At 39.9% G+C, this 25,451-nt stretch overlaps 1 protein-coding gene across 1 annotated transcript in view; it reads left to right on the forward strand.

Moving 5' to 3' along the window:
- Positions 1-25,451, forward strand: part of Pibf1 (progesterone immunomodulatory binding factor 1) — a 184,085-nt gene that overhangs the window by 46,066 nt on the left and 112,568 nt on the right. Inside the window, exon 10 of the mRNA XM_036200021.1 lies at positions 6,413-6,511. Within this exon, the coding sequence (XP_036055914.1) occupies positions 6,413-6,511 (99 nt within the window). The remainder of the gene's footprint in view (positions 1-6,412; positions 6,512-25,451) is intronic.

Genomic DNA, 25,451 nt, shown 5'->3' on the forward strand with positions numbered 1-25,451 from the left:
AAAATGAGCCAATAGTAACGCTTCAGAGAGTGGCCCAGGAGGTCTCAATTAGACAGTACATGTGAAAAGTGCATTATAAGTTATATGATATATGTATGTAAATAGTTATCTATACCATTTGTCTACTGTAATAAGAATCATTTTATGGCCGGGCGGTGGTGGTGCACACCTTTAATCCCAGCACTTGGGAGGCAGCCTGGACTACCAAGTGAGTTCCAGGAAAGGCACAAAGCTACACAGAGAAACCCTGTTTCGAGGGAAAAAAAATCATTTTATTTATATGACAATTTGAATAAAGTTATTATTATAAAAAGGCTAGCTGGTAGCACGAAAGTATTACCTTAAAATCCACTATTAGAAAATGTAGAGGGTCTACACTTGACTATTTATTGTTCCCTAAGCGGTTCTGAGAGGTAGTAAAGGGGAAATAAACTCAGGTGATGGCATTTCTCCGGAACACAAAGCTCCCTTTAATGTGACAGGCTCTCACTAGCACAGCACTGTGGTGATATGGGGTATGAATTTGTTAGGAGCACTCATTAGGCTCTTCCTGCTGCAGCCCAGAATCTGGAAATCCAACAGCTTCACAGTTGTTTGGAAGGAAGTGCCGGGTAGCACAAAGGAGGTGGAGAGATGCTCTGCAGTGTGGTCATCAGTGTGGTCATCAGTGTGGGGTCACTTTGGTGATTTCATCTCCCTCCCCATCAGTGCTGTGGAGACCGCAATGTACTGTCTTCCGGAAGTACTTGAGAGGCCTCAGTGACACCTGTGAAGTTTCCATAGAATGTTAGTGGTGCTAAACAGCTTTAAATCTTGAATTTGGATTTACGTGTGGAGTCAGGTGAATCTACTGAATCCGTCCCAGCAGATGAACTTGGAGCTAGATTACAGGGTTGCCATTCCACAAGTGAGTGTCCTCATTGGTGCTCCAGCTAGTAAACCTCTTGTTCCTATCTTATTTCCTATCTTAGCAGATAATCTCCTTAGGAAAAGATTTGTCTTTTTCTTCTTCTTTTTTGGTCTTTTCAGCTAGATTTTTGTGCAAGTAGGTGGTTTGCAGGTAACTTGGCATCTTGTGAAGTAGCTGTAGATGGGTTTTGTCAAAGCTCTCTTTTGTTATTACCCCGTACTCCTCTGGGTATTCCTCTGCATGGTTCTTTGCTTCATTAATACTTAAGTACTTTGGGTGTGTAGGCTGTCCCACATAAGGCTGTCAGTTCCAGTTGCGCAGGAGTTTACATATACACGCTTTGTACATCGTTCTGGGGGTTATGGTGCTGAGGAAGTATGATGGGCTAGGTTGTTATAGTAAAGCCTACACAGATGTTTCTAACTGATCAGGCTGAGCCTAGAGGATGCCACAGAAGTTTCTTAGCTGATCACCCACCCTGTTTATTCAGTGTCATTTTTATAGTAACTGCTGCCACTTTTTAAACCTCAGCATCTTGATGGAGCTTAACTGAGTGTTTTGTTTTGTAAATTTCTCATGAATATGGACTTTCCAAGTCTGTATTCATTTTGATGTGCATTGGATAATTATCTAATTTGAGTTCATATAAATGGCCAGAAATGAAAAAAGTCCATGTGAACACTGGCTGACTTAACCTATTTTTCCTACTATAACAGAATATTGGAGACTAGATAATTTGTAATGAACAGGAATTTATTATCTTACTGCTCTGGAAGCTGGGAAGTTCAATATCAAGGTGCTAGTATTTGGCAAGGGCCTATTTCCTCCATCCTTACGTGGCAGAAGGCCAGAGCACACGTTGAGAGAGCAAGAGACAGGTGGATTTACCTGTCTTAACAGCATCAGTTCCCCTCAGAAAGGCTTCCCCCTCAGAGCCTGCTCATCTCTAAGTCTCTCTTCCTATTCCTGTGCAGCACTAATTCAGTTTGAACATGACTTTTGGAAGGGACAGACATTCAAACACTAGAACTAATTGTAATAGAAGAATAGGAAATTATAGCATTTTTGGTCAACAGTGATCTTAAAACGTTTCTTCTCCTAAAATACATAGTTTTTCTTAAGAGAATTTATGAAGCCAGGCATTGGTGGTGCGCACCTTTAATCCCAGCATTCTGGAAGTAGAAGCAGGTAGATCTCTGTGAGTTCAAAGCCAGTCTAGTTCTACAAAGTGAGTCCCCAGACAGCCAGAACTGTTACACAGAGAAACTCTGTCTCAAAAAACAAAACAAAACAAAAAAAGGGAAATTTTATTAAATAAGAATTCCTGCTTGGTACAACGTGGAAGAATCATGAAAAACAGTTTGGTGGTAAAATCTTAGCTGTATAAAAATGTTTTTTAATATAATTGTTTTTAAAGGTAATTAATTTTACCCTATCTGTGGGTTCCCTATCTACTGATTTAATCAACTGAAGATCAAAACTACTTGGAAACAGATTGTATTTATACTTAAGATGTAGAGACTTTTCCTTGTCATAATTTCTTAAGAAGTACAGTACAGCTCATGTTGTACTGTATGGGGGGGAGGGGGCTTATTGTAAATCATTTGTAAAGTGCATGCCATTTTATATTCAAGATTTTAGCATCCTCGGGTTTGAGTGTGATCAGCCTGGGTTTGGTGGGGTGGAGCCAGTAAAGGATGTTCAGGAACCAAGCTCCTGAAGATTAGCCAGTTGGGCGGCTCCTGACGTATTTCAGTGTTACTCTAGTTATATTTTATTACATTCGGTTTGGATTTTTAAAATCTCAACCCCATTTAGTTTACATATGCTATAGAGAGCCGCTGTCAATTTTTCAAGTTTCTCTTTTGATGAACATTTGAATTCCTGCTATTTGTTCTATAATTATATTTATTATATCTTCTAATGTATTTACCATTTGGAAATGGATTATTCATTAATTATGGGGAAGTTATTGTTTTATCTGTATCAGGGATGGAGTGCATCTGGTGTTTTGTCAAACCAGTCTAATTTTAAAAGAACATGTACACTGTGGTCCATAGAAACAAATACATAATATGTTCACAATCCTTTTAAGGATAATTCTGAGTTGGCATCTGTACTGTGGTATGGTCATGCAAAACAAATCTCATAATGTCAGACTATCCCATGGAGGAAATGTCTGTGAAAGAAAAGAAACCCAAGAAAGGCAGCATAATGTGATTCAGAGCATAGACTCTCAATAGAGACTAGATTGACACACGGACTCCACAGTGTACCTTAGGATGTGACCTTGAACTGAGTCTTTGTATTTGAGTCTTGAAACGTATTTTTAAAATGGAGATGATACAGCCTATGATTGATAGCATTGTTGTGACAAGTTCTGTGTTAGTTACTCTTCTCATTCATTGCGACCAAATACCTGACAAGAAGCAATTTCAGGGAGGATGTGTTCCGGCTTACAGTTCAAAGGGATCATTACATTGTGGGGAGACAATATAACCGGAGACAGGAGACGTGCACTGACTGTTCTTGCTTTTCAGTTGCTGTGATAAAATCCATGACTAAAGCAACTGATGGATGAAAGAATTTCCACTTAAAGTTTCTGAGGGTCCGATGACCATCATGGCAAGGAGCATAGCAGCAGACATGGTCCTGGAGTAGTAGCTGAGAACTTGTATCTTGATCTGCAAGTCGAAAGCAGAAATAGCTAACTGGGAATATGTGGGCCTTCTGAAACCTCACAGCCTGCCCCCAGTGACACACCCCTTCCAATAAGGCCACACCTCCTAATCCTTCTCAAACAGTTCCACCAACTGAGGATCAAATATTCACACTGAGCCCATGGTGGCCATTCTAATTCAAACTACCAGAGCGTGGCAGCAAGAGCAAGAGGCCTGCTAATCACTGAGGATCTGCATCAGGAAGCAGAGAGCGAACAGGAAGTGGGGCCAGCCATAAAACCTCAAGACCTGCCCCCAGCGACCCACTTCCATAGCCTTCCCAAACAGTGCAACCAGCTAGGGACCAAGTGTTCAAACACTTGAGGTTATGAAGACATTTCACATCCTACCACAACAATTTCTATATAAAGTAAATATATGAACAGCCATGATGTATGGTGAACACTGTATGCTTACTACAATACTGTTGTCAATGGACGAATCTAGTCAGTTTATCGCTCTCAAACTTAATTTGAAGTATGTCAACTGGTAACTCTTAAAGGAGTTATGTCAGTTGTAGACAAGTTATAGAAGGTATGACAGCTGAGAAAGAACAAATTGACAGGGAAATCTTATGCAGACAAATAGCAGAAATGCGAAAGTTAAAAGCCTGGGCTTCTAGAACTCCTACTTACTTTGGTCTTCTCTTTCAGAGTTGTCTTAGCTACGTGTCCTTGACCATTTCTCATGTGTCTGCTGCTCTTTAGAAAAACATCCCCTTCATTCTCTGTCCTTTGCTGCAGTTAAGAATGATTATCTCCTCTTCCTATGGCCCTGGAATTTATTTAGCTGGATGTTGCAGACTGTCTATGGCAAAGTATACTATTATTCTCTACTAATCCCTCTTCTTATTTGATTCTCTGAGCTTGGCTTTCCTTCTAATACTCATTGTGACTAGAAAGGACGTAGAGCTAGGGAGCAAGGCTTCTCCATCTACTAGCTAAACATTGTATTTAACTAGTATTGCAAATGTAACCTACTTCCAATTTCACTACTAAATCACATTTTGAAATAATGAGGCCATTTTTAGAAAAGAAAATTGGAACTAATTTGTGACTTACTGGCTAAAATATGTAGGGCATCTTAGAGTAAAAATATATAAATGTTTAAGATACTTAGAGAATTGTGTTCTAAAATTTATTTTTTGTGTTTTGTATGGTTAATAATAGAATAATTTTTAAGGTCATTGCAATCATGATGACATCAAAAATAATTTTGTAATAGCTATTTAAGAAAGCAGTTCTATTTAGAGAATAACATAAAAAATTATTCTTACTGTTTTTTGACAAGAATGACCTTTTTGATTTTTAAAACTATTTTATTTGTGGCTCTTAAACTTTGGCTGATGACTCTCTCTGTAGTGACTGGCATGCTTTAAATTGTAAATTGGTACTGAATCACACTGTACGGAAAGGCTGCGCTGAGTATAGGGATCGCAAGTGTGATCACTTGGCATTTCTATCCAGTGTGTATCACATAGATGTATACAAGCCATCTGAATTTTCATTTCTATTAATGATAAACCTACTTCTAGTATCCAGCCCAGCTCTTTATGAGAAACTCTGTGATATGATGTAAGAAGCATGGGCTTCAGAGTAGATATTACCTGGATGCAAAGTTTGATCTTTTTCAGACTGTGTCCAAAGGCCATTTGTACAAACGCTCTATACTTCAGTGCACTGGAAATACATCATAAGGGTTTGTAGACATTTTGTGAGCAAACCACTTGTGTTATGCCCTATATTTCTATATCATAACTATTAAGGAAGTAGAATGTTATTTAAAGTTAAGTGACTATCTGGAAGAAGCTTAGTTGGTATTTGTCTTGACCCCAGGTTTCATCTGTAGTAAGACATAAAGAAAATTGGTTCTAAGAAGTTCATGCCTGGCTGTATTATCTCCTAAGTACTCAGTGCTGCTCCTTCTCCCAGTGGAGTGCCCTCTTTAGCTGTCACTAAGGAACCTTTTCAACAGTTTCCATTCCTGCTGTCATCATAAGTGGATGACTTGTGTAATACTGTGGGCCATCATCTCAGCTTTGCTCCACCCAGCCATTCTAGTGGAGACACCCTGACTTATGACCACAGAAAATGCTTTTTTGTGTGAGGCTATACCAACCACCCTGACTACGCCCCATCTCACGTGATCTCAGGAGCTGAGCAGGGGCAGGCTGGGTTGGTACTGGATGGGAGCATACCACTCGGTCCCCAAAGAGCTGTTCTCCAGTAGTAATATGTGTGACATTCTTTCAGTCCTCTGTCCTTTCTCCTTTGTCCTAATTCATCAGCCTTTCTGTGTTAACTTGCTTTCTTGCACAACTAAGGTTCTAGGACCCAATATTTCAGCTGTTCCTTTGCCAGTGTCTCCGACTTCCTTCTCACTTTGATTCCGGTGACTTCTGCTCATACATCTTTTACTTAAAGTATTGCATAAAGTGTTAGTAAGTACCCTCAACCTCAGTTTTCTTGTGGATATTACTTCCACCTTACTGGATTATGGTAAGGTTAAAATGAGATAAGCATGTACACAGCTGTTAGCCTGCCCTTCAACCCATGAGCTTTGAGGGAAGTACTCAACCTTGAGGGCAGTTGTGTTTGCACCTGCACCATAGCCTACTGTCCGAATACTCTCCAAGCCAGGCAGCTTCCTGTAATGGACTCTCGACATCAGCCTTTAGGAAGTCTTTAAGATAGTCATCTACACATTGTAAGCAAATCCGTGAATCTTTAAAAGATAGATACTTGTGCATTTAAAATAACTGAGATGCATGTTTGAATTTTAGAAATCTCCGAGAAGCCAGGGATAACGCTCTTGCTGAAAAGAACCGAGCAGTGACAGCAGAAAAGGATGCTCTAGAAAAGCATGAGCAGCTCCTTGACAGGTAAGAAGGAAATGGAAATGCTAGAATTCGTCAGTGCTTGTTCCCATTGCATTTTCCTCTTAGAAAAAATTGTCTTCAAGCCAGCTATAGTAGAGCATGCCTATAATTCCAGCACTGAGGCGGGTAGATGGCTGGAAATTGGAAGCCAGCCTGGACTGCCTCTTGTCTCAAAAATCCAGTGTAGGGAGTGTGTGTGTGTGTGTGTGTGTGTGTGTGTGTGTGTGTGTGTGTAATAGAACTATGATTTTCGTTTCTATTGCAATATATTGAAATGCATATTTTATGTAATTGTTAGCATATATGGAAACCATGCTCTAGAACGGGTAAGTTACTCCAGAGAGTTCCCTCGGCCCTGTGTGTCCCGCTCATCTGCTGTTCTTCTAGAGAGCAGCCTTGACTCCTACCACTGTCCCGCTCATCTGCTGTTCTTCTAGAGAGCAGCCTTGACTCCTACCACTGTCCCGCTCATCTGCTGTTCTTCTAGAGAGCAGCCTTGACTCCTACCAATGTCGTCAGCCGCGTTCTCAGACAACACGCCAACAGAGGCACACATTAGCTGCTCTCTGGGTCTAGTTTCCTTGACTCAGCATTTGTGTTCTGTCCATTTTGATATTGATCATTCCTTATTTATATGTCTGAACATACCAGTTTGTTGGCGTATTTTCCTGTTGATAAAAAAAAAAAAAATTGGAGTTGTTTTCAGTGGCAGCTTTGTGAACATTCTTAGTCAATTGTTGTGTATATGCATGAGTGAGCACATGTTTTGTATATATATATGAGTGAGCATGTTTTATGTATATGTATGTGTGAGCATGTTTTGTGTATATGTATGTGTGAGCATGTTTTGTGTATATGTATGTGTGAGCATGTTTTGTGTATATGTATGTGTGAGCATGTTTTGTGTATATGTATGTGTGAGCATGTTTTGTGTATATGTATGTGTGAGCATGTTTTGTGTATATGTATGTGTGAGCATGTTTTGTGTATATGTATGTGTGAGCATGTTTTGTGTATATGTATGTGTGAGCACATGTTTTGTGTGTATGTATGTGTGAGCACGTTTTGTATGTATGTATGTGTGAACATATGTTGTATGTATATGTATGTATGAGCACATGTTTTGGGTATATGTATGTGTGAGCACCAGTTTTATGTGTATATATGTGTGAGCACATGTGTTTCTCTTCAGTAGATACCTAGGAGTGATATTGCCAGTCATTAAGGTATAAATAATATTTTAGTGTAAAAACTTCTGTGAAACTCACTCCAAAGTGGTTATACCATTGTACACTCCCGAATCATTTGTCAAAATCTCTGTCTTCTAGAGTGGTTTTTGTAGGGAAGGCAAGAGAGAATGCTTTGTCTTCAGTTACTACACAGATTTTTATTAGGCCAATGAAAAGGAAATCAATTGTAAGCATGAAGTTAAAACATAATCACTTCACTGAGATACTTTCAATTTTAAATAATTTGACTACATGTAGAGTAAGGAACATTATTTTTCCTTTCTTCAGCTTTTTATTTTGAAATAATTTTAGACAGAAGAGTTGGTGAAATAGTATAGAAAGTTTACATACGCCTTTCACAAAGCAATACGCCTTTGAAATTAAGCTCAGTGTTTCTTTCATTGATAAATGAAGTGACGGGGGAATGTCTTCTTGTACACTGTGAATATGTGTTGCTCTAATTGGCTGATAAGTAAAGCCACTTGGCCTATGGCAAGGCAGCTTAAAGGCAGGCAGGAAATTCAAAGAGAGAGACAGGAAGAAGATGGGGAGAGACACCAGCCAGCCGCCCAAGGAGCAACATGTAATGGGACTCAGGTAAAGCCACAGAACATGTGGCAATATTTAGATTAATAGTTACAGGCAAATTTAAGATATAAGAGCTAGCTAGCAAAAGGCTTGAGCCATGGCCATGCAGTTTTCATTACTAGAGGCCTCTGTGTGCTTACTTGGGTCTGAGCAGCTGCCAGACTGATGGGACACAGGAAAACTTTCAGCCACAGTGATGCCCTACAGATTAATTTGTAATTATTTTTTTAAAAGTTCAGGTCTAACTGTTACCCAGACTGGCCTTAAAGCCTTAGCCCTAAATGATCTCCTGCCTCAGCTTCCCAAGTAGCTGTGACTATGGGGATCCACTACCCTGCCTGGCTCCTAATTTGTAATTTAAGCAATATGAACAACTAAAATTTGGGCCATGGATATAGTTCAGTGGACCAGCATTGCAGAGCATTTGAAAGGCCCTAAGTTGGATCTACAGACCTAGAAAACCTTACAAACAAAACAAACAAACAAAAAAAACTCACACTGGAAAATTGATGTAAAGCAGAGAAGAGTAATAGAAATTGAACTACAGAATTTGAATCTAGTAGATGTTTTGATTTATTGATTATTGATAAGATGAGTGAATTTAATAGGAATATATATAAGAACATGGGCTTGTGTCCAGAAAATCCAAGTTAGACTTGACTTCTGGGTTTAGATGATATACAGAAATAGCTGGAGAGAATAGTGTCAGATGGAGAGTGTGTTCTGTGATGATCTACCCTTCAGAATCCTGAGCTTGAGACCAGGAGACCTTCAGGAGAAAAATGACCCAAACTGGGAAAATTCAAAGATGCCTTTTAGTGGTAAATTAAAACTACCCACATACATTTAAACGGTTCACATGTGAAAACTGGGTGTTATACCTGAGAGAATCTAAAGCAGCAAAATAAAGATTTGTGGATAAATGTCTTAATTAAAAGTAAAGAAACACTTTCCAATTGGGCTCGGATACTTCTCTCCCAATAAGATACTGAGACAAGCCGGCAGGGCCTCCAGGCAAAATGTATATGTCCTGATTGAGGATTCAGATGGGTGCCTGGAGGAATGTGAAGTCCCCATTTTAAAACCCTTAAATGTACTATTTTTATTATTAGGTACTTTATGTAATATCATACATGAAGTCCCTTTTTTTAATCCTTACGTTATTTGTGACAGTTGCTTATAAGAATTATACACTGAAGCCAGGCGGTGGTGGCACACTCCTTTAACCCCAGCACTTGGGAGGCAGAGGCAGGCGGATCTCTGTGAGTTTGAGGCCAGCCTGGGCTACAGAGCGAGATCCAGGACAGGCACCAAAGCTACACAGAGAAACCCTGTCTCGAAGGGAATAAAAAAGAATGATACACTGGTTAAGTTACCACATAAAAGGAATGATGATCCACTCATTTAACCATATTATTTTGAGGATGCTCACATTCACTTTTCTTCCTTTTCTTATTTTTCTTTCAAAAAAACATAAAAGTTGGGACCATGACTTGAAAAGACACTGCCGTCTGTGCACAGCACCATGAATGCTGGCATGTAAGTGGGAATGAAGCAAGTGCTTGAGTTTGTGTTCAGTGTGAGGCCTTGGACTTCATCATAGTACAACAATGGTGTGCATGTGTGTGCGCTCGTGCTTAATGAACTGAAGGCCTTCAGTATGGATTCCCAGATGCTTGACCTAATGCACTTTGCATACCTTTTATTTCTTATTTTGTAATTCTGGGGCATCGAACCCAGGATTGTATATGCCACATGGACACTTCACCAATAAGGCATACTCCAGGCATGTTTGGGGATGTTATATTAGTGTGTGTAGTAAAACACAAAGGTGAACCATTTTTTCATTCTTTGGAGATTGGCTTTTTAATGCCCAGATATGTAATTTGGGCTTCCTTTTTATCAAAATGAGAATAAACAGTGGTTTTTGATCTTTACAATGAGTGTGGCTTTGCTGAATCCAGCATGCAACATGTTCCCATCATGTATAATTAGTACCCTTTCTTTTTATATGAGAAGGTTTTTTTCAAATGCCTCAGTTTATGATTAAACAACCCATGTCATTATATAAAAAAAAACAAGCATAAGGAAGCAGTGAGCCTTTTTCAACCATGAATGAAAAAGGCTTTTTACTTAAAGACTTTAATTTCCTACAAAGAAAAGGACTTTTCTTAGGTATATAGAAGACCTATATATGTCCCTATTTCTAGCACAATAAAGTTTCTAAAATTAAGTATCAAGTATGCAGCACTTGAGAACCTGGCCTGTTGCTTTGAATCTCTGTAGACTCCAAGGGTTCCACCCACCAACAAGAAACTTTAAAAGTCTGTCAGTGGAGCACTAGAAAGATGGAAACTCTCTACAGAGCCTGGATTTGAAGTACAATAGAAGTATGCAATTTAAAATGAATTTACATTGATAATATTTTCAGCTATAGTTCATCTTGTTTTAAAAATATTTTCTCATGCGGCCTTGATGTGAGGGTTTGTGCCTATGTGTGATATGCCGTGTGTGGTTGCTATCCCTGGGAGGCCTGCCCTTTTCTCAAGAGAAAGGAGGAGGAGTGGATCTGTGGGAGGGATGTAATATACGAGAGAAAAATAGATAAAAAGGAAGAGAAGATGGGCAGTGGTCGTGCACACCTTTAATCCCAGCACTCGGGAGGCAGAGACAAGCGGATTTCTGGGAGTTTGAGGCCAGCCTGGTCTACAGAGTGAGTTCTAGGACAGCCAAGCTACACAGAGAAACCCTGTCTCAAAAAAAATGGGGGGGGGAATATTTGCTGTCTGGACATGATGGCATACGCCTGTAATCTTAGCACTTTCAAAGTAGAGGCAGGATGAAGAAGAGTCAAGGCTATCCTCAGCTACATAGCAAGTTTGAGGCCCACATGAGGGACAAAAGATACTGTCTCAAAAAGTAAAAGTAATGTATGTTTTGGGGAGGGAGATTTGTGTTTTAAACATCTTGTTTACCTAAAAGTATTTTCAAAGGACTATTAATGGGAACGTTTTCAGTACCCACCCCACTATGTCTCTGATAATGGTAGGATTCTTGGTGCCATTTTCCTAGTAGAAGATATAAGATAGAGTGCTTAGGAAAGCAGGTGATCCGAGTGGCATTAATACCTTACTGAACTTGTTTAAAAGTCAGTTTAGCCAGGCATGCCTGCAGTCCAACACTTGGAAGACAGAAGCAAGGTTGTGAGTTTGAGGCCAGCCTGAGACCACAAATCGAGCTGTCTCACAAACAGACCCAACAGTTGATAAGGAAACGACTCTCAAGTTTAACAAGAGGAGGATGTTTGATGCGCTTTCCTTCTCCTCTTTTCCTGTTTCTGTGTGCTTATTTGTCTTTTAATCTGCTACTACTTTTCAGCAAGGAAAAGTTTGTGTGGCTTACAAGATGAATTTAGTGGGAGCAAGCCTATTGAGATATTAAAGAGAAGTGGTAATATCATATTTAAACTTTGTTTTATATAAAATGGATTGTTTATTTATATTATCCCTAAATCTTATGGCTTGTAAAGTAATTTGCGTGATTTGTTTTAAATGGAAAAATTGCTTATCTGTGTTTCTTCCTAAAGGACCCAATATACATTAACACTTTGTTAAATATATATTAATGTGTTGTTAAATGAAATATTAGTGTCTGAATTTTGTTTTCTCTTTTACAAAGTTCTCTGTTGCTGGGCCACTCACTTTCATTAGTCTCTGGGGGTTTGTAAAATGAATGTCGTTACTTGCTTCTCTTATTTATGGCAGTCTCCTTTGTCTCTCTTAGATCCACCATCTTCGTGTTGAAATAGAGTATTCATAGTCAAAAGCCCCTGTTTTTTTCTTAAATTTCCTCTCAGCTCTAAAGTTGCTAATCCATTTGATATATATTTATTTAGATGAACTTAGGTCTCAGTCTGGATTCATTACTTCCTAAGTTAGCACAAGTGATTCAGTTTCCTCCCAGTAAAGGCTTTAGAATCTGTAGTAACATAGGAATGTGAAGACATTAAGAAATATGGTGCCTGATGAAGAATATCTGTTCCTTTCAGTCTGAACATAAGGCCGTGGACAGAAATGGTAAGAACTCTCGTATTCCAAGTACAGTCTATGGCGTCTGTTCTTACACCTTCCCTACATGTGTTCTCCCTTTTCCTTACGAGGCATGAATCTAAACTTAAATGCCCCATTCCAACCGAAAACAGTGACCTGGGAATCCACTAATCTTGACAGATAACTTTTTACCTATACCTGGGTTCATAAGCAGCATTAATTATAAGTTTATATGTCTCCCCACATCCATATCTGAAAAGAACGTATCTTGAATATTTTTGTCTAGCAAGTTAAAAGTATGCATACTCCCAGCAATTTGCTATCTTTTCTGTCAGTCTTTTCTCTAAAGGACAGTGATGTGATTCAGATAGTATTGTATCAGAAATAGTGATAGCTATTGTTGTTAACCTGCAATTCTGTGAGACAACACAACTTTATGCAGATATAGAAACTACAGTTATCTGTGCATTTGTGATATAAACTGCTGTAGAAAAACATTTTCATGCCATTTCACATTACCAGATATCTGCCACTCTCAAAGGATGAATATATATATATATGATCATTATTCTTACTATGAAAATATCACACACTGAAATGAACCAGACCGGAAGTCTATACATCGAACTGACCTTGTTTCTACACCGTTAGAATGTTATATTTCTGAAAACCTTCGGTGGAGTATATGATTGTAAGAGAAGATATGCTTGCTCTTGCTTCTAGTCTTGGGGCAAGGGCTAGGAGTATATTATATTAGCTTTCATTCTTTCATGAATCATGTTTTTAATAAGAACTTATTAACAGATCAAGGATGGCCTCTAATAATATCAAAGTGTTGAGAATTTCTAACAATTATTGATGGTTTTTGTCAAATGCTTTTTATTTAGTTTCTTAAAATTTGAAATTAAAATACATTATATCATTACCCCCATTCCTACCTTCAACCTCTCCCAAATCCCCCAACCACACTTGCTTCCTCTCAAATTCATAGCTTCATTTTCTTTATCATATGTACATATATTTATGCATTTACATATGTATATGTAAATGTATAAATACATAAAGACCACCTGCTCAAGTCCATTTAGTGTTACTTGTATATGTGTTATTGCAGGCTGATCACTGTGTTGAGTAATGAGTTAGGGGATTTATCCCTGGGGATGACTCTTTCTCCACTCTCAGCTTTCCTTGGTTGCCTGTAGTTCTTTGCTTAGGGTTAGAACACCTTGAGATTTCCCTCTGTTAGCATGTCTTTTATCATCCTTGTTCAGGTCTTTAAAATCAGGCCTGTGCACTAGGGATGTAGCTCAAGGTAAAAACACTTGCCTAGACACAGGAAGCCCTGGGTTAATCCAAAGCCTGGGTGTGGTGGTGCTTGCCTGTAATCTCAGGTCTAAGGAAGGTGGGAGACAGAAAGAACAGATGTTCAAGGTCATCCTCGGCTATCAGGTGCAAGACCAGCCTGAGCTACTTGAGACTTTGTAGATGTAATTGTAAACAGTTTTATTAAATAAGAAACACAGAGCCAAATGCAGTTAAAACCCCAAGAGATCAGAGCAGTAGCAAAGCCTTTACTTAGCAGTCGCTGCTGTCCTTCCCCTGAGAGAGACCTTCTCCTGTGTGACCTGTCTTTTTATTGCCTTTCTGTTCTACCTTCTCATTGGTTGTAAACCCAACCACATGATTTCCTCATCACTGCCTGTCTATACAGACCTCCAGGTCTCTATGTTTTGTACTGGTTCGGGTCACCACTTGGCTATGTTCTTGAACACACAGAGATCTGCCTGCCATGTGATCGGATTAAGGGTGTGTGCTAAATGGCTTGCTTTTAGCTCTGACTCCCAGGCAACTTTATTTATTAACATACAAATAAAATCACATTTCAGCATAAATAAAATATTGCCATAAGACTTAATCTCAAACCAGTGAATGAAATGAGTCCTGTGCTCTACTGTTTTGTTTTGGTTTATATTTTTTTAGTTTTGTATTTCATACATTTTCAGCTTTTCACAAAAGTTATATAAATTGTTTCCAAGTCTTGCTCTCTATCCCAACACATGCCTGCAAACACACACACACACACACACACACACACACACACACACACACACACACACACACATTCATATGCTCCTGTGGTTTATTTCTCAGTAATTTCAGAATAGGCTGCATCTTTGTGGTGTCCTACAGAGACTTCCTAGTGAGACCTTACTCAAGGACAGAGAATCTGAGCTTGCTTTCCCCAAAAAGGTGCATAAGGAGATGATTTGGCCACTGGCGTGTTTACCAGGTGTTGAAAGGGTCTCCACTTGGCTTTACGGTATGCTTTGATCTTACAAAGCACAGTCTTTTGTCTTTCCCCTTTGGCATATTATAAAAAGTCCTTTTGAATAAAGCTCTGGGCAGCTGAGTATGGACCCAGGGCACTCCTGAAGCTATCCTGTGCCTCTGTCTTTCTTACTGTCTCCTTCTATCTTTCTATCTAATACTTCCTCATTCCTCTATCTTCCACCCAAGAACCCTCCAATAGATGGGAGCAGGTTGGAGCTGGTCTCCCACAGACTCCCAAACCTCTCCAGGGTGTATTTCTCAAGGAATGTTCTTACTTCAGGGTGTATTTCTTAAGAAATGTTATTATACAACTGCAAAACGGTTTTTTGGTTTTTTGGTTTTGTTTTGTTTGTTTGTTTGGTTTGGTTTGGTTTGGTTTGGTTTTTCAAGACAGGATTTCTCTGTGTAACTTTACGCCTCTTCTGGAACTCACTTGGTAGCCCAGGCTGGCCTCAAACTCACAGAGATCCACCTGCCTCTGCCTCCCGAGTGCTGGGATTACAGGCATGTGCCACCACCGCCTGGCTGTAATACGTTTTTTAATACAAGAGCGTTTGATAGCAGTATGCTTACAGTAATGCTTTTGACATGTTTTTGTCAGTTGTCCCAATGTTCTTTCATAGTACCTTTAATTTGTTTTTTTAAAAAAACACAGGGATTGGGTTGGGGATTTAGCTCAGTGGTAGAGCGCTTGCCTAGCAAGCACAAGGCCCTGGGTTCAATCCTCAGCTCAAAAAAAGAAAAAAAGAAAAAAAACCACAGGGATCAGAAGATAGCCTCTGAAGTTGGCTCTTTCCTTCCTCCATGTGGGTTCCAGGCATCATGCTTGGTGCCTTTGTGGCTAAGTCACTCAGTGACCTCATATTACTATGTGCATGGCACAGAGTCCAGCCCGGAAGCTTGCATTTCTTGACAGCCTCCTCAGCCTTCTTGATTCTCAAATTCTTCTGGAATTTGATTCTTTACCTTGCTCATTTTGTTTTCATGACATTTAATGCTTCTCATTTCATGTTACAGGTATTCTGTTGGACCCCTCTACTGGGCGTTAGTGCCATAAGACACTACTACCAACAGTGGTTAAAACTCAGTGGTACCTTATGTCTCATAACTCTGATTAGCTGCAGTGTAGATAGAGTTTTCCTGCCTGGCCCAGAGTCAGGACAAATCTCTCTTACCCGCCAGGGCCACAGTCGCTCAGACCCAACCAAGTAAACACACAGAAACTTACATTGTTTACAAACTGTATGGCCATGGCAGGCGTCTTGTTATCTACTTCTTTTATCTTAAATTAACCCATTTCTATAAATCTATACTTTGCCACGTGACTCGTGGCTTACTCATTACCTTACATCTTCCCTGGCATGGCAGTGGCTGGCAGCGTCTCTCCACCCAGCCTTCCACTTCCCAGAATTCTCTTCTCTCTTGTCCCACCTATACTTCCTGCCTGGCCACTGGCCAAACAGCATTTTATTTATACAGAAAGATATCCACCACACTGCAGAGCAAGCATTTTATCCGGATGCTTATCTAGAACTTTTAAACTCGGCATTTATGAAATATCTTCTCATGGCCAACCCTCTGAATATACATTCTCCTGTTGACTTAATTTCTGTAAATGACTCTACTGCCTGGAAGTCAGTTCCATGGGAATCTTAGAGAATAAGAGGCCTTTCTCTTTGCTCCAGTATTTAAACATTTGTCAGATTTCAGCCTGTGATGCCTCTGAAATCTTCACTCCTGTTGCTATCATCCTGAATCAGCCTGCCTTTGCTTGTTGGTTGCTTTTGTATTATACACATGATCTTCTTGGTTGCTCCATCTCTCCCCAGTCAGTTAATCCTCTTGCTTAGACCCGTTCTTCCTCTCCTAGTTTTACATTCTGACATCATCATTTGCCCAGGTAATTGAACAGAACTGGTAATTTGCAACTGCTATTTCTCATGCTCACTTTATCATTGGTTCAACCAACAAATCCTTATTGATACCTAATACTATGACCCAGGTACTATGCTACACTATTGTATACTTAGGGATATGTTAGCAAATGCACTAGACGTTACCACTGCTAAGAGTTAGTTTAAGGATACAAAAACAAACAATTGTATAATTGCCTGATTATAATTGTGAAGTCTGGTAATTGTTCCAAATTAAATTGTGTAATAACAAATTATGGTGGTGGTAAAAGGATACCATGATAGGGTAATTCTAATTTTTAAATATATCTAATTGTTTCCTACCTCTTAATCCTGAATAGCACTGCATTAGTCTAGCCTTTATTTTCCTTTTGCTAAACTAATTATCTCTTTAAACTATGCTTCTGCTTTTAGTTTTGGTCTCTCTAGTCCCGTCAGTCTACATGGATATAAGCATTCCATGTGCTGTTCAGGAAACGCCATGCACACTGCTCAGTTTAGCATTTACAGTCCTCTGGAGTCCTTAGATCTTTCCAGTCTCCCCTTCTTGTGACTCCACATGCACCACACTGTCAGTCTCTACCTTTATCATGCTTTCTGTATAGCCTGTTTCCAAAGAATGGCCTTCTCCACATGTGTGTGTCTTCCATTTATCTACCAAGTAAATAGATGTCCCTTCTTTTATTAAGACTGAATTCAGTGATAACCTGTCATATCTTAATTTCCATCCAAAAAGATGTAAGAGTCTTCCTTTAGTTTTTTAATACTAGTTATAGCTCTGTGCTTATTGACAAGCCCCTCTGAAGAATTGAGCCTTTGAGTTCTCTCCTTGCCTCTCCTCTCTTCCCCACTCTGCTCTTCCCCTCTCCTGTCCTCCACATTATTTGTTATTTATTTATTTATTTATTTATTTATTTATTTATTTGAAACAGGACCTTCCTGTATATTGCAGGCTGGCCTCAAACTTGCAACTTGCTGTGTACCCCAGGGTAACTTCAATTCATTACCCTACTGCCTCAAACTGCAAAGTAGCTGCAGGCTTGGGCCACTATGCCCATTGAGGTCAGAGATTATGTAGCTCCCTTCTCTTGCTTCTTTACCGAGCTTTGGATTCACCATCTTTGGATGTAAGTCATGTAATTCTCAGAAGTTCTCTGTATTGATTTTGACTAAACAACTTTGTACACTCGTAACTCAGCTTGAATGCTGAAAAGAGTACCCAAGATTATTAACTCATTTTTCCCCAATGTAGGTGAATCACAGTTACTTATGGGTTTGGTTTTTGGTTTTTGGTTTTGGTTTTGTTTTTTTGGAGATGGTGTTGTTTGTTTTTATGTGAGTGGGTTTTTGTTTTGTTTTTGTTATTTTGAGACAGGGTCTTGTGGAGCAGAAAGCCTAATCCTGTTCCCACTACTTCCCAAGGGCTTAGATTACATACAGCATTTATTACCACCACTGTTTCCTGGAGGCTTTCTATGCTTAGGTTGTTTATGTTTCAGAAAACATTCCTTTGCCTATCATCCACTGCTCCTAGTGAGTGAAGATTTCTATAGAGAGGGTCAGAATTTGTACCCCTTTCAGTGTTCTCCAGATTCTCCTGATGTGCCCTTTCCTCACATACACACTTGGAAACACTGTACTCTGGGGGGTTGGGGATTTAGCTCAGTGGTAGAGCACTTGCCTAGCAAGCGCAAGGCCCTGGGTTTGGTCCTCAGCTCTGAAAAAAAAAAAAAAAAAGGAAACACTGTACTGGACTAGTTTTGAGATAGTTTGGTTAACTGCCATTCAAACATTTATATCAGAAAAGTCGGGACTCAAGTCCTAGCGTCTAAAATGTTGAAGAATGAGTCCTGAAGATATACCTGTAAACTTGAATGCAACCCAAAAAAAATTCTAAAGCAGATTATTAAGCAGATATTGAATATTTAGATAAGAAAAAAAAAATTTTTTTTTTTTTTTGGTTTTTCAAGACAGGGTTTCTCTGTGTACCTTTGCGCCTTTCCTGGAACTCACTTGGTAGCCCAGGCTGACCTCGAACTCACAGAGATCCTCCTGGCTTTGCCTCCCGAGTGCTGGGATTAAAGGCATGCACCACCACCGCCCGGCAAGAAAATATTTTTATGGTCACCATTCATTAAATCTTTTTTCTTTTTTAAAGAGATTTTATTATTTTTAATCCTGTGTATATCTGTGTGTGGATATGTAAGTGTCATGGCCCATGGAATCTTGAAATGCCTGGTGCTTTGGCGTTAGACTCAGGTGTTTGTGAGCTGCCTGATGTGGGTACTGAAATTCAAACTCAGGTTCTCTGCAGAAGTGGTGCATGCTCCAAAAGTGAGCCATCCGTCCAGCCCCAGCATTCTTTAAGTTGGAACAAACTGTTTTTACTTCTTTTTGAAAGATTTGGTTGGATCTCCAGGAGAAGATACTTCAGTCCCAACACTGTGTCAAGATTTAAAGTCAGGTGCAGCTACACACCTATAATCCTCAAGAAACTGAGGTTGAAATGGGGGCAGGGGAGTCAAGGCTAGCCTGAGGTACATAATTCACAGCCAACCTAATGAAACTCTGCCTTCAGAAACAAGCAAAGTGAGAAGAAATATCTCTGTTTGACACATATGAGATGACAGTTTCAATTAGAGCAGATAAATATAAATTTCCAGAGAAGCTTGACTGGTAGATAAACTTAGAAGAGTACTAGCAGTTCAGTGGCTACAGACTTGTTTTTCAGTCAGTCTGCAGTTCACATTGGATGTGCTACATCTTGTTTGCACAGTGCACAGCTGACATTAATTCTGGTTGAGAACTCAGAGGCTTCCAGTCTGAGGAAACAGGATCAGTTGAGGAATTGGCAAGGTGAGGTGGATGTGGCTTGTTCTGCTTCTCTGATCTTCCAGCATTCATTACAATACCTGGCTCTAGGTTTGTTTTTATTAATAAGACCTTTTAAAATTCATGCTACAGCAGGGGAACAACTGTAAGTGTGTATGGTATATTCATGTTTGCTCATTTGTATGTGATTGTATGGAAGCCAAAGTAGACTTCAGTTATCCTTATCACCTAAGTTTTTAAGACAGGTCTCTCACTGAATCTGGAGTTTACCATTTCAGCTAAACTGGCTGGCCAGGGATCCACCAAGATTCACTTGTCTCCCCACCCACCCAGTGCTAGAGTTAGAGGTGCACCATCGAACCTGGCTTTTACCTGGTTGCTGGGTATCCAAACTTGGGCTCTTATAATTTACATAGCGAGCATGTTATCCACTAAGCTATCTGTTTTCCCAGCCTCCAAGAACTAGAAATTTGGTAAGGCATTTTGTGGCATCTTTCCAAATCCATATTATATTGACCAGAATAACAAAATGAGAAACTTACTGTAGTCAGACTTTTTCGTCCCACCTGCTAGCTCTCAAATAACCACATGGAGACTTATTAATTATGAAAGCTCAGCCAATAGCTTAGGCTTGTTACTAACTAGCTCTTACAACTTAAACTAACCCATATCTTTTAGTCTATGTTATTTCACATGGCTCCATACACTTTACTTTGTAAAGCCCATGCCACTTCCTCTCCATCTGGCTGGTGACTCCACCCTCCTTCTTCCCAGTGTCCTATGTGTCTGGCTGTCCCGCCTATACCTCCTGCCTAGCTAATGGCCGTTTAGCTTTTTTTTAAAAAACCAATAAGAAGGCATCTTAGCAAAGACACATCTTTAGAGTGTACAAAAAGATTATTCCACAACAACTTACTATATCAGAAACTGAGGGAAGCTTCAGGATGATGTCAGAAGAATTTCAAAGAATTTTCATCATATCGATTGTCACCAGTACCAGGGTAGAGAGGGAGAATTCTGCAGTTCAACTGAGCTATACAGATGGTAAACAGTGTACAGAAGAATTTTCTTTAACTTTGTAGCTCTGACTGGTCTGGAACCATGGAACAGCCTATGTATCCCAGGCTGATCTGAAACCCATGCTAGTTCTCCTTCCTTAGCCCCCAAATGCTGGGATAACAGGTTACCCAGTTACAGTAGAGGCAGAAGTTAGCTTCAGATGTCCTCAGTTGCTTCTCTACCTTGAGACAGCATTGGTTTCTCACTGGGGCTAACTATTTGGTTAGACTCTCTAGCTAGTGAGTTCCAGGGATCATTGTGTATCTATACTAAAATTATAGTATATCATTATACCCAAACTGGCCTGGAATTGGATGTGCAGCCAGTAGTGAGCTTGAATTCATGATCCTGCTGCCCTCCACTTCCTGAGTGCTGGAATTCTAAGGATATGCCATCATAGTCATCCTTGAAGGAACATTTTAAGGGAAATTTTACACTTACTTGCGTGTGTGTCCCACATGTGTATATACATACATACACATAGTATCACTTGAAGATCAGAGGATAATACTCCCAGACCCTGGATTAGGCACAGACCACACCAGAGATAGAGGATGAAGGAGAAGGGGACAAGGGAAAGGGGGCAGCAGTGTTTGTCCCAGAGGGACAAAGGACTGCCTCTGGGGTGGCACATGGGCAAATGGAGGTTTATAAGGTAGAGAAGGAACCCTTGTGTTAGGATGAGGTGTTTAATTTTAATTGGGTGTGTTAATTAGATGAACCAAAGGAGACTTGATAGCTGGACCTTGGTGGTCAGCCTCAGGAGGAGGAAGTGGCTAAATAAGAGAATAGACCTTGGTGACTAGCTTTAGGAATATAATCTAACACTTTTTAGCAATGCAAAGGGAATGGAGGAGAAGGGCAAGGCCTGCCAGAGCCACATGAGTGGGCCAGTGTCCTTTCAGTAACTCCAGGAATTTGGTTTTCCTTCTCCCATATGGGCTCCAAACATCAAATTCAGGTCATGAGGTATGATGGTAATTGCTGTTACCCACTTAACCATCTCACCTGTCCTAGAAGAAATTCTTAAAGTGTTCCATGAATAGAACTGGAGAAAATGCCTCAAGGTACTTGCTCTTCTGGGGGACCTGAGTTCAGTTCCCAGCACCCATATCAGACACCTCACAGTTGCCTGGGACTCCAGCTGCCTGTCATGGAACATACACACACACATAGCATACACTTAACACAGACATATACACATTCACAAAATGTTAAAAAAAAAAAAAAAAAACTTAGAAAGAAAGAAAAAAGGAGAGAGAGAGAGAAAGGAAGGAAGGAAGGAAGGGAGGAAAGAAGGAACTCCACCAATACCTTCTATATTAACAGTCCAGTGGAACCTTCTACAATTGTAGAGGCATTCTTTCTGTGCCCTGTCTCATCCCTCATACTATATTGAGACAAGTGTGTACCTAGCTAAAAGTGCCTTCATTCAGAGATACGTGGATGGTAATAGATGTGTCAGAGAAAGACAAGTCTAAAAGGTAAGTTTGTGTTTGTTGATTAGTATGTGGGGATCGGATCTAGACAGTCATCTTTTTTTTTTAATGAAGGGAAATAACATGGGTAATATAAAAGCTGTAATAGATGGCAAGAAAATTTTGAAAGATTTATTCAAGGAAACAAAGAAATGTAGATTATAATATAGTCACAACTAAAGAAACTCAAGAAAGTGTAAGATTGGTGAAACCTGTAACAGAACAAGACAACAGGTTAGACAAAAGCTGGCAATGTTAAGACACATGACATAGAAGCATGATCATGCATGATCGTGCAGTTTTAAAATAATGAAAGAGAAATAGTGAGGTACTGGGGCACAGGAAACCAGACTGGTAAATAAAGATAAAGTTAGGAACCGGAAATAACAAATAAAAGGAGACCGTGAGAACATCAGCTAGCGGAAAGGCATTATACATAGGAATTAAACTGCGTATATCCGTGTACAGAAAGGCAGGTACAAAAGGGAAAACAAACAATTGCTGAAGGAGGGAAAAACATTGAACTTGTTGCCAAGGAAACGGCTTTTCTGAGTGAGAAGTCAAGGTGGTGGGAGAAGACAGGAGACAGCAGGTTTGTAACTCCAGCACGAATGTTAAGGAACAGGACTGAAGGGCAGTGGAAGGCCTTCACTGACAAATGTGGGTGTGCTGACTTCCTCCATAGTACACTTTATTATTCTCAGCAGTGTTGTGGCCATCCGCTTGGAGCCAAGCACTCTTTCTAGGCACTAGGACTTTGGGTTTGAAAAAATGAAAGAGTCTTTGTCTTCTTCGTAACAACGGTCCTATGGTAGAAATTAGAAAGTACACAAATAAGCAGCATATAAACATAAATATTAAACATAAAACAGACTGTGATTCAGAGAAGTTTGTACTCTGGGTGATGAGAAGGGACCAGTTAGTGAGGACTCAGGAAGCCAATTACCCTGAAAACCTGCTTGAAACTGTTGCTTTACCAACAACCAGGGAAGTATCAGAGAACTCATAAATCAAAATGTCAAGGTACGAAAGAACAGCAGGGAACCTTTAGTATAAAATGAAACCCTGACTGCCATTATTATTTTATTTATCAAAAAAAAAAAAACATGTAAATTGATAAGGGAAACACATGCTATCAGCATATTAATGTAATGTAAATAGAGACAAAATGGAAATTGCAGCTAACTGTAGGGAATCGATGGCAAGAGGACATGGTGAACTACTGTTTGCCAAATAGTTCCGTCATAGTTATGTTTTCAGTCCATCACAGAATGTGGTGGTTAGTATAAATTGTCAGCTTGATGCAGTCTAGAGTGACCTAAGATGAGGACCTCAAGGAAGAACTCTCTAGATCCTCTTGTCCTATGAGCTTGTCTATGGGAGACTATCAAATTATGTTCACTGAGGTAAGCAGACATCCCCTCTGTGGGTGGCCAAATTCCCTTTGCGGGGGATTCTGAGCTGTGTGAGAGTGGCAAGGCCGAGCTGAGGACAAGCATACTGCGTGTTAATTCATTGACTGGGACCTGGGACCTGCCCTATTTCCAACCTGGGTTGCTTCCACCCTTTTTTTCTTTTGACAGTCTGATGTTCCCCACCCCTGGAGGTCACAATATTGATGCCAGAGTTAGTGCAGACACCTGATCTTTGTAGCACACTACATCCTGGAACTCCTGGACACAAGTGATCCTCCTCCTCAGCCTCCAGAGTAGCTGGGGATAAAGGCTTGGGCCTCCCCTCCTGGCTGCTCTTGACTAGGGATGTACCATGAGCAACCGTTTCAAGTCCTGCTGCCCTGCCTGCTCCGCAACTGTGACCTATAACCTACATAGTTTGCATAAAACCAAAAGAGAATGGGAAAAAAGCAAGCCCGGATCATACAGTAAAAGGCAGCTAGCAAAGCAAACAGCAAAGATGTGTTTAAAAAGAAAGACCGAACAAAAACTTTTCTAACACTTATAAGTGTGACACTCACTAGGTGTCTGTGGGAAAGAAATACAGCTTGAGTAAGAAAGTCTTCTTTCTATGTCTGTAAATGACATGAGATAATTAAAAATGACTTAGTATAAAAGGCAGGATCTAAATAATGCAGAATCTAAAGGTATTCTAAAATTGCTTAATAATATTTGTTTTAAAATCTTTATTTAGGGCATTGGAATCCCTTTCAATGACACTACGTATGCAGTGAAGATATGCTCAAGAGGCAGTGTGTGAGACCTAATTGATAGCTCAGGGCTAGAGTACTTACCTACTCTGTAAGAAACTCTAGATCGAGCCCCAGACCTGCCACAAAAGCAGGGGGAAGTAGGGCCTTGTCTGCCTAATACACAAGAAAGAAATGTTTAAGTGTCCTAGCATGAGTGCCAGAGATGTGCCATGATAGCTCACTTGTTTCCAGAGAAGAGGGTCACAGTTGACAACGTGGCTTGAAGCTAGACATGGTGCACACACCTGTCACTCAGAAGACATTCATAGGACTGAGACAGGAGGGTAGTGAGTTCAAAGCCAGCATGGGCTATGAGCAAGACCACTCTCAAGAAAAAAAAAAAATCAAAATAGTCTGGGGGAAGGGAACTACCTAGATTATCTATTTATAATTATGTGTTACTAGCTAATTATCTGAGTACTGAATATTTTACAAACTAGTTTACAATTTCTGCTAAATCCAAAATTGATGAAACAAGAAAAATAACTCAGAAAACTGAGACAGCCTGCACTGGTACTGCGAACCATATTGATTTATTGAGCGCAGCTTCAGAGCACGCGAAACCTCAGACTGTAGGTATGGATTTAAGTGTGCCCCAGTTAGCTTAAGAGGACTGTGTTGGTGGCGAGGCCCACATTTCAGCCCCTCATCCCGTAGTCCTCCTCTTTTGGCCCAAGTCCAGCCAAACCCCTTGAACAGCGATGTGTGGTGGATCACAGGGACCTGAGCTGGGTCAATATGAATGCATGAGCACCACAAAAGCAGCCAGGCCCGGGTTCTCCTGGCAGCCTCTTAGCAGTGACATCGGGTTTGAAAGTTAAAGGCAGCACATGGTCTGTGTACACATTTTTCAAGGTGTTTCTAAGAAACTTAGAGTCATGGTCATTGACTGAATGTGAACTAAACCAGAGAAGTTGAACATGCACCTACATAACTCACCTTACAAACGCTACTGCTCTGTTTCGTTGGAGAAATTTTCATAGATTTACATTTGATAAATACCACCACCACCAAAAAATTGTATAAAAAGTTGAAATGCCGGCTCACTAAATCAACTCATAAAAACTAAAGTTAAAAGTAAGATATTTTCCACGATTATTTTAAAATACGTTATTTACTGGAAGTAAAGTCCAGAGAATTACCACAGATGAAGTGTGAGTATATTTCTCCCACTTGTAAATGAGCTCTTATTTCCTACGGTGTATATTCTGGTCCACAGTGAGTCATTTTCAACGTGTTTCAGTTTAACTCCTAATAC

Source organism: Onychomys torridus, chromosome 9 (assembly GCF_903995425.1).
Source record: "Onychomys torridus chromosome 9, mOncTor1.1, whole genome shotgun sequence".
NCBI classification, from domain to species: domain Eukaryota; kingdom Metazoa; phylum Chordata; class Mammalia; order Rodentia; family Cricetidae; genus Onychomys; species Onychomys torridus.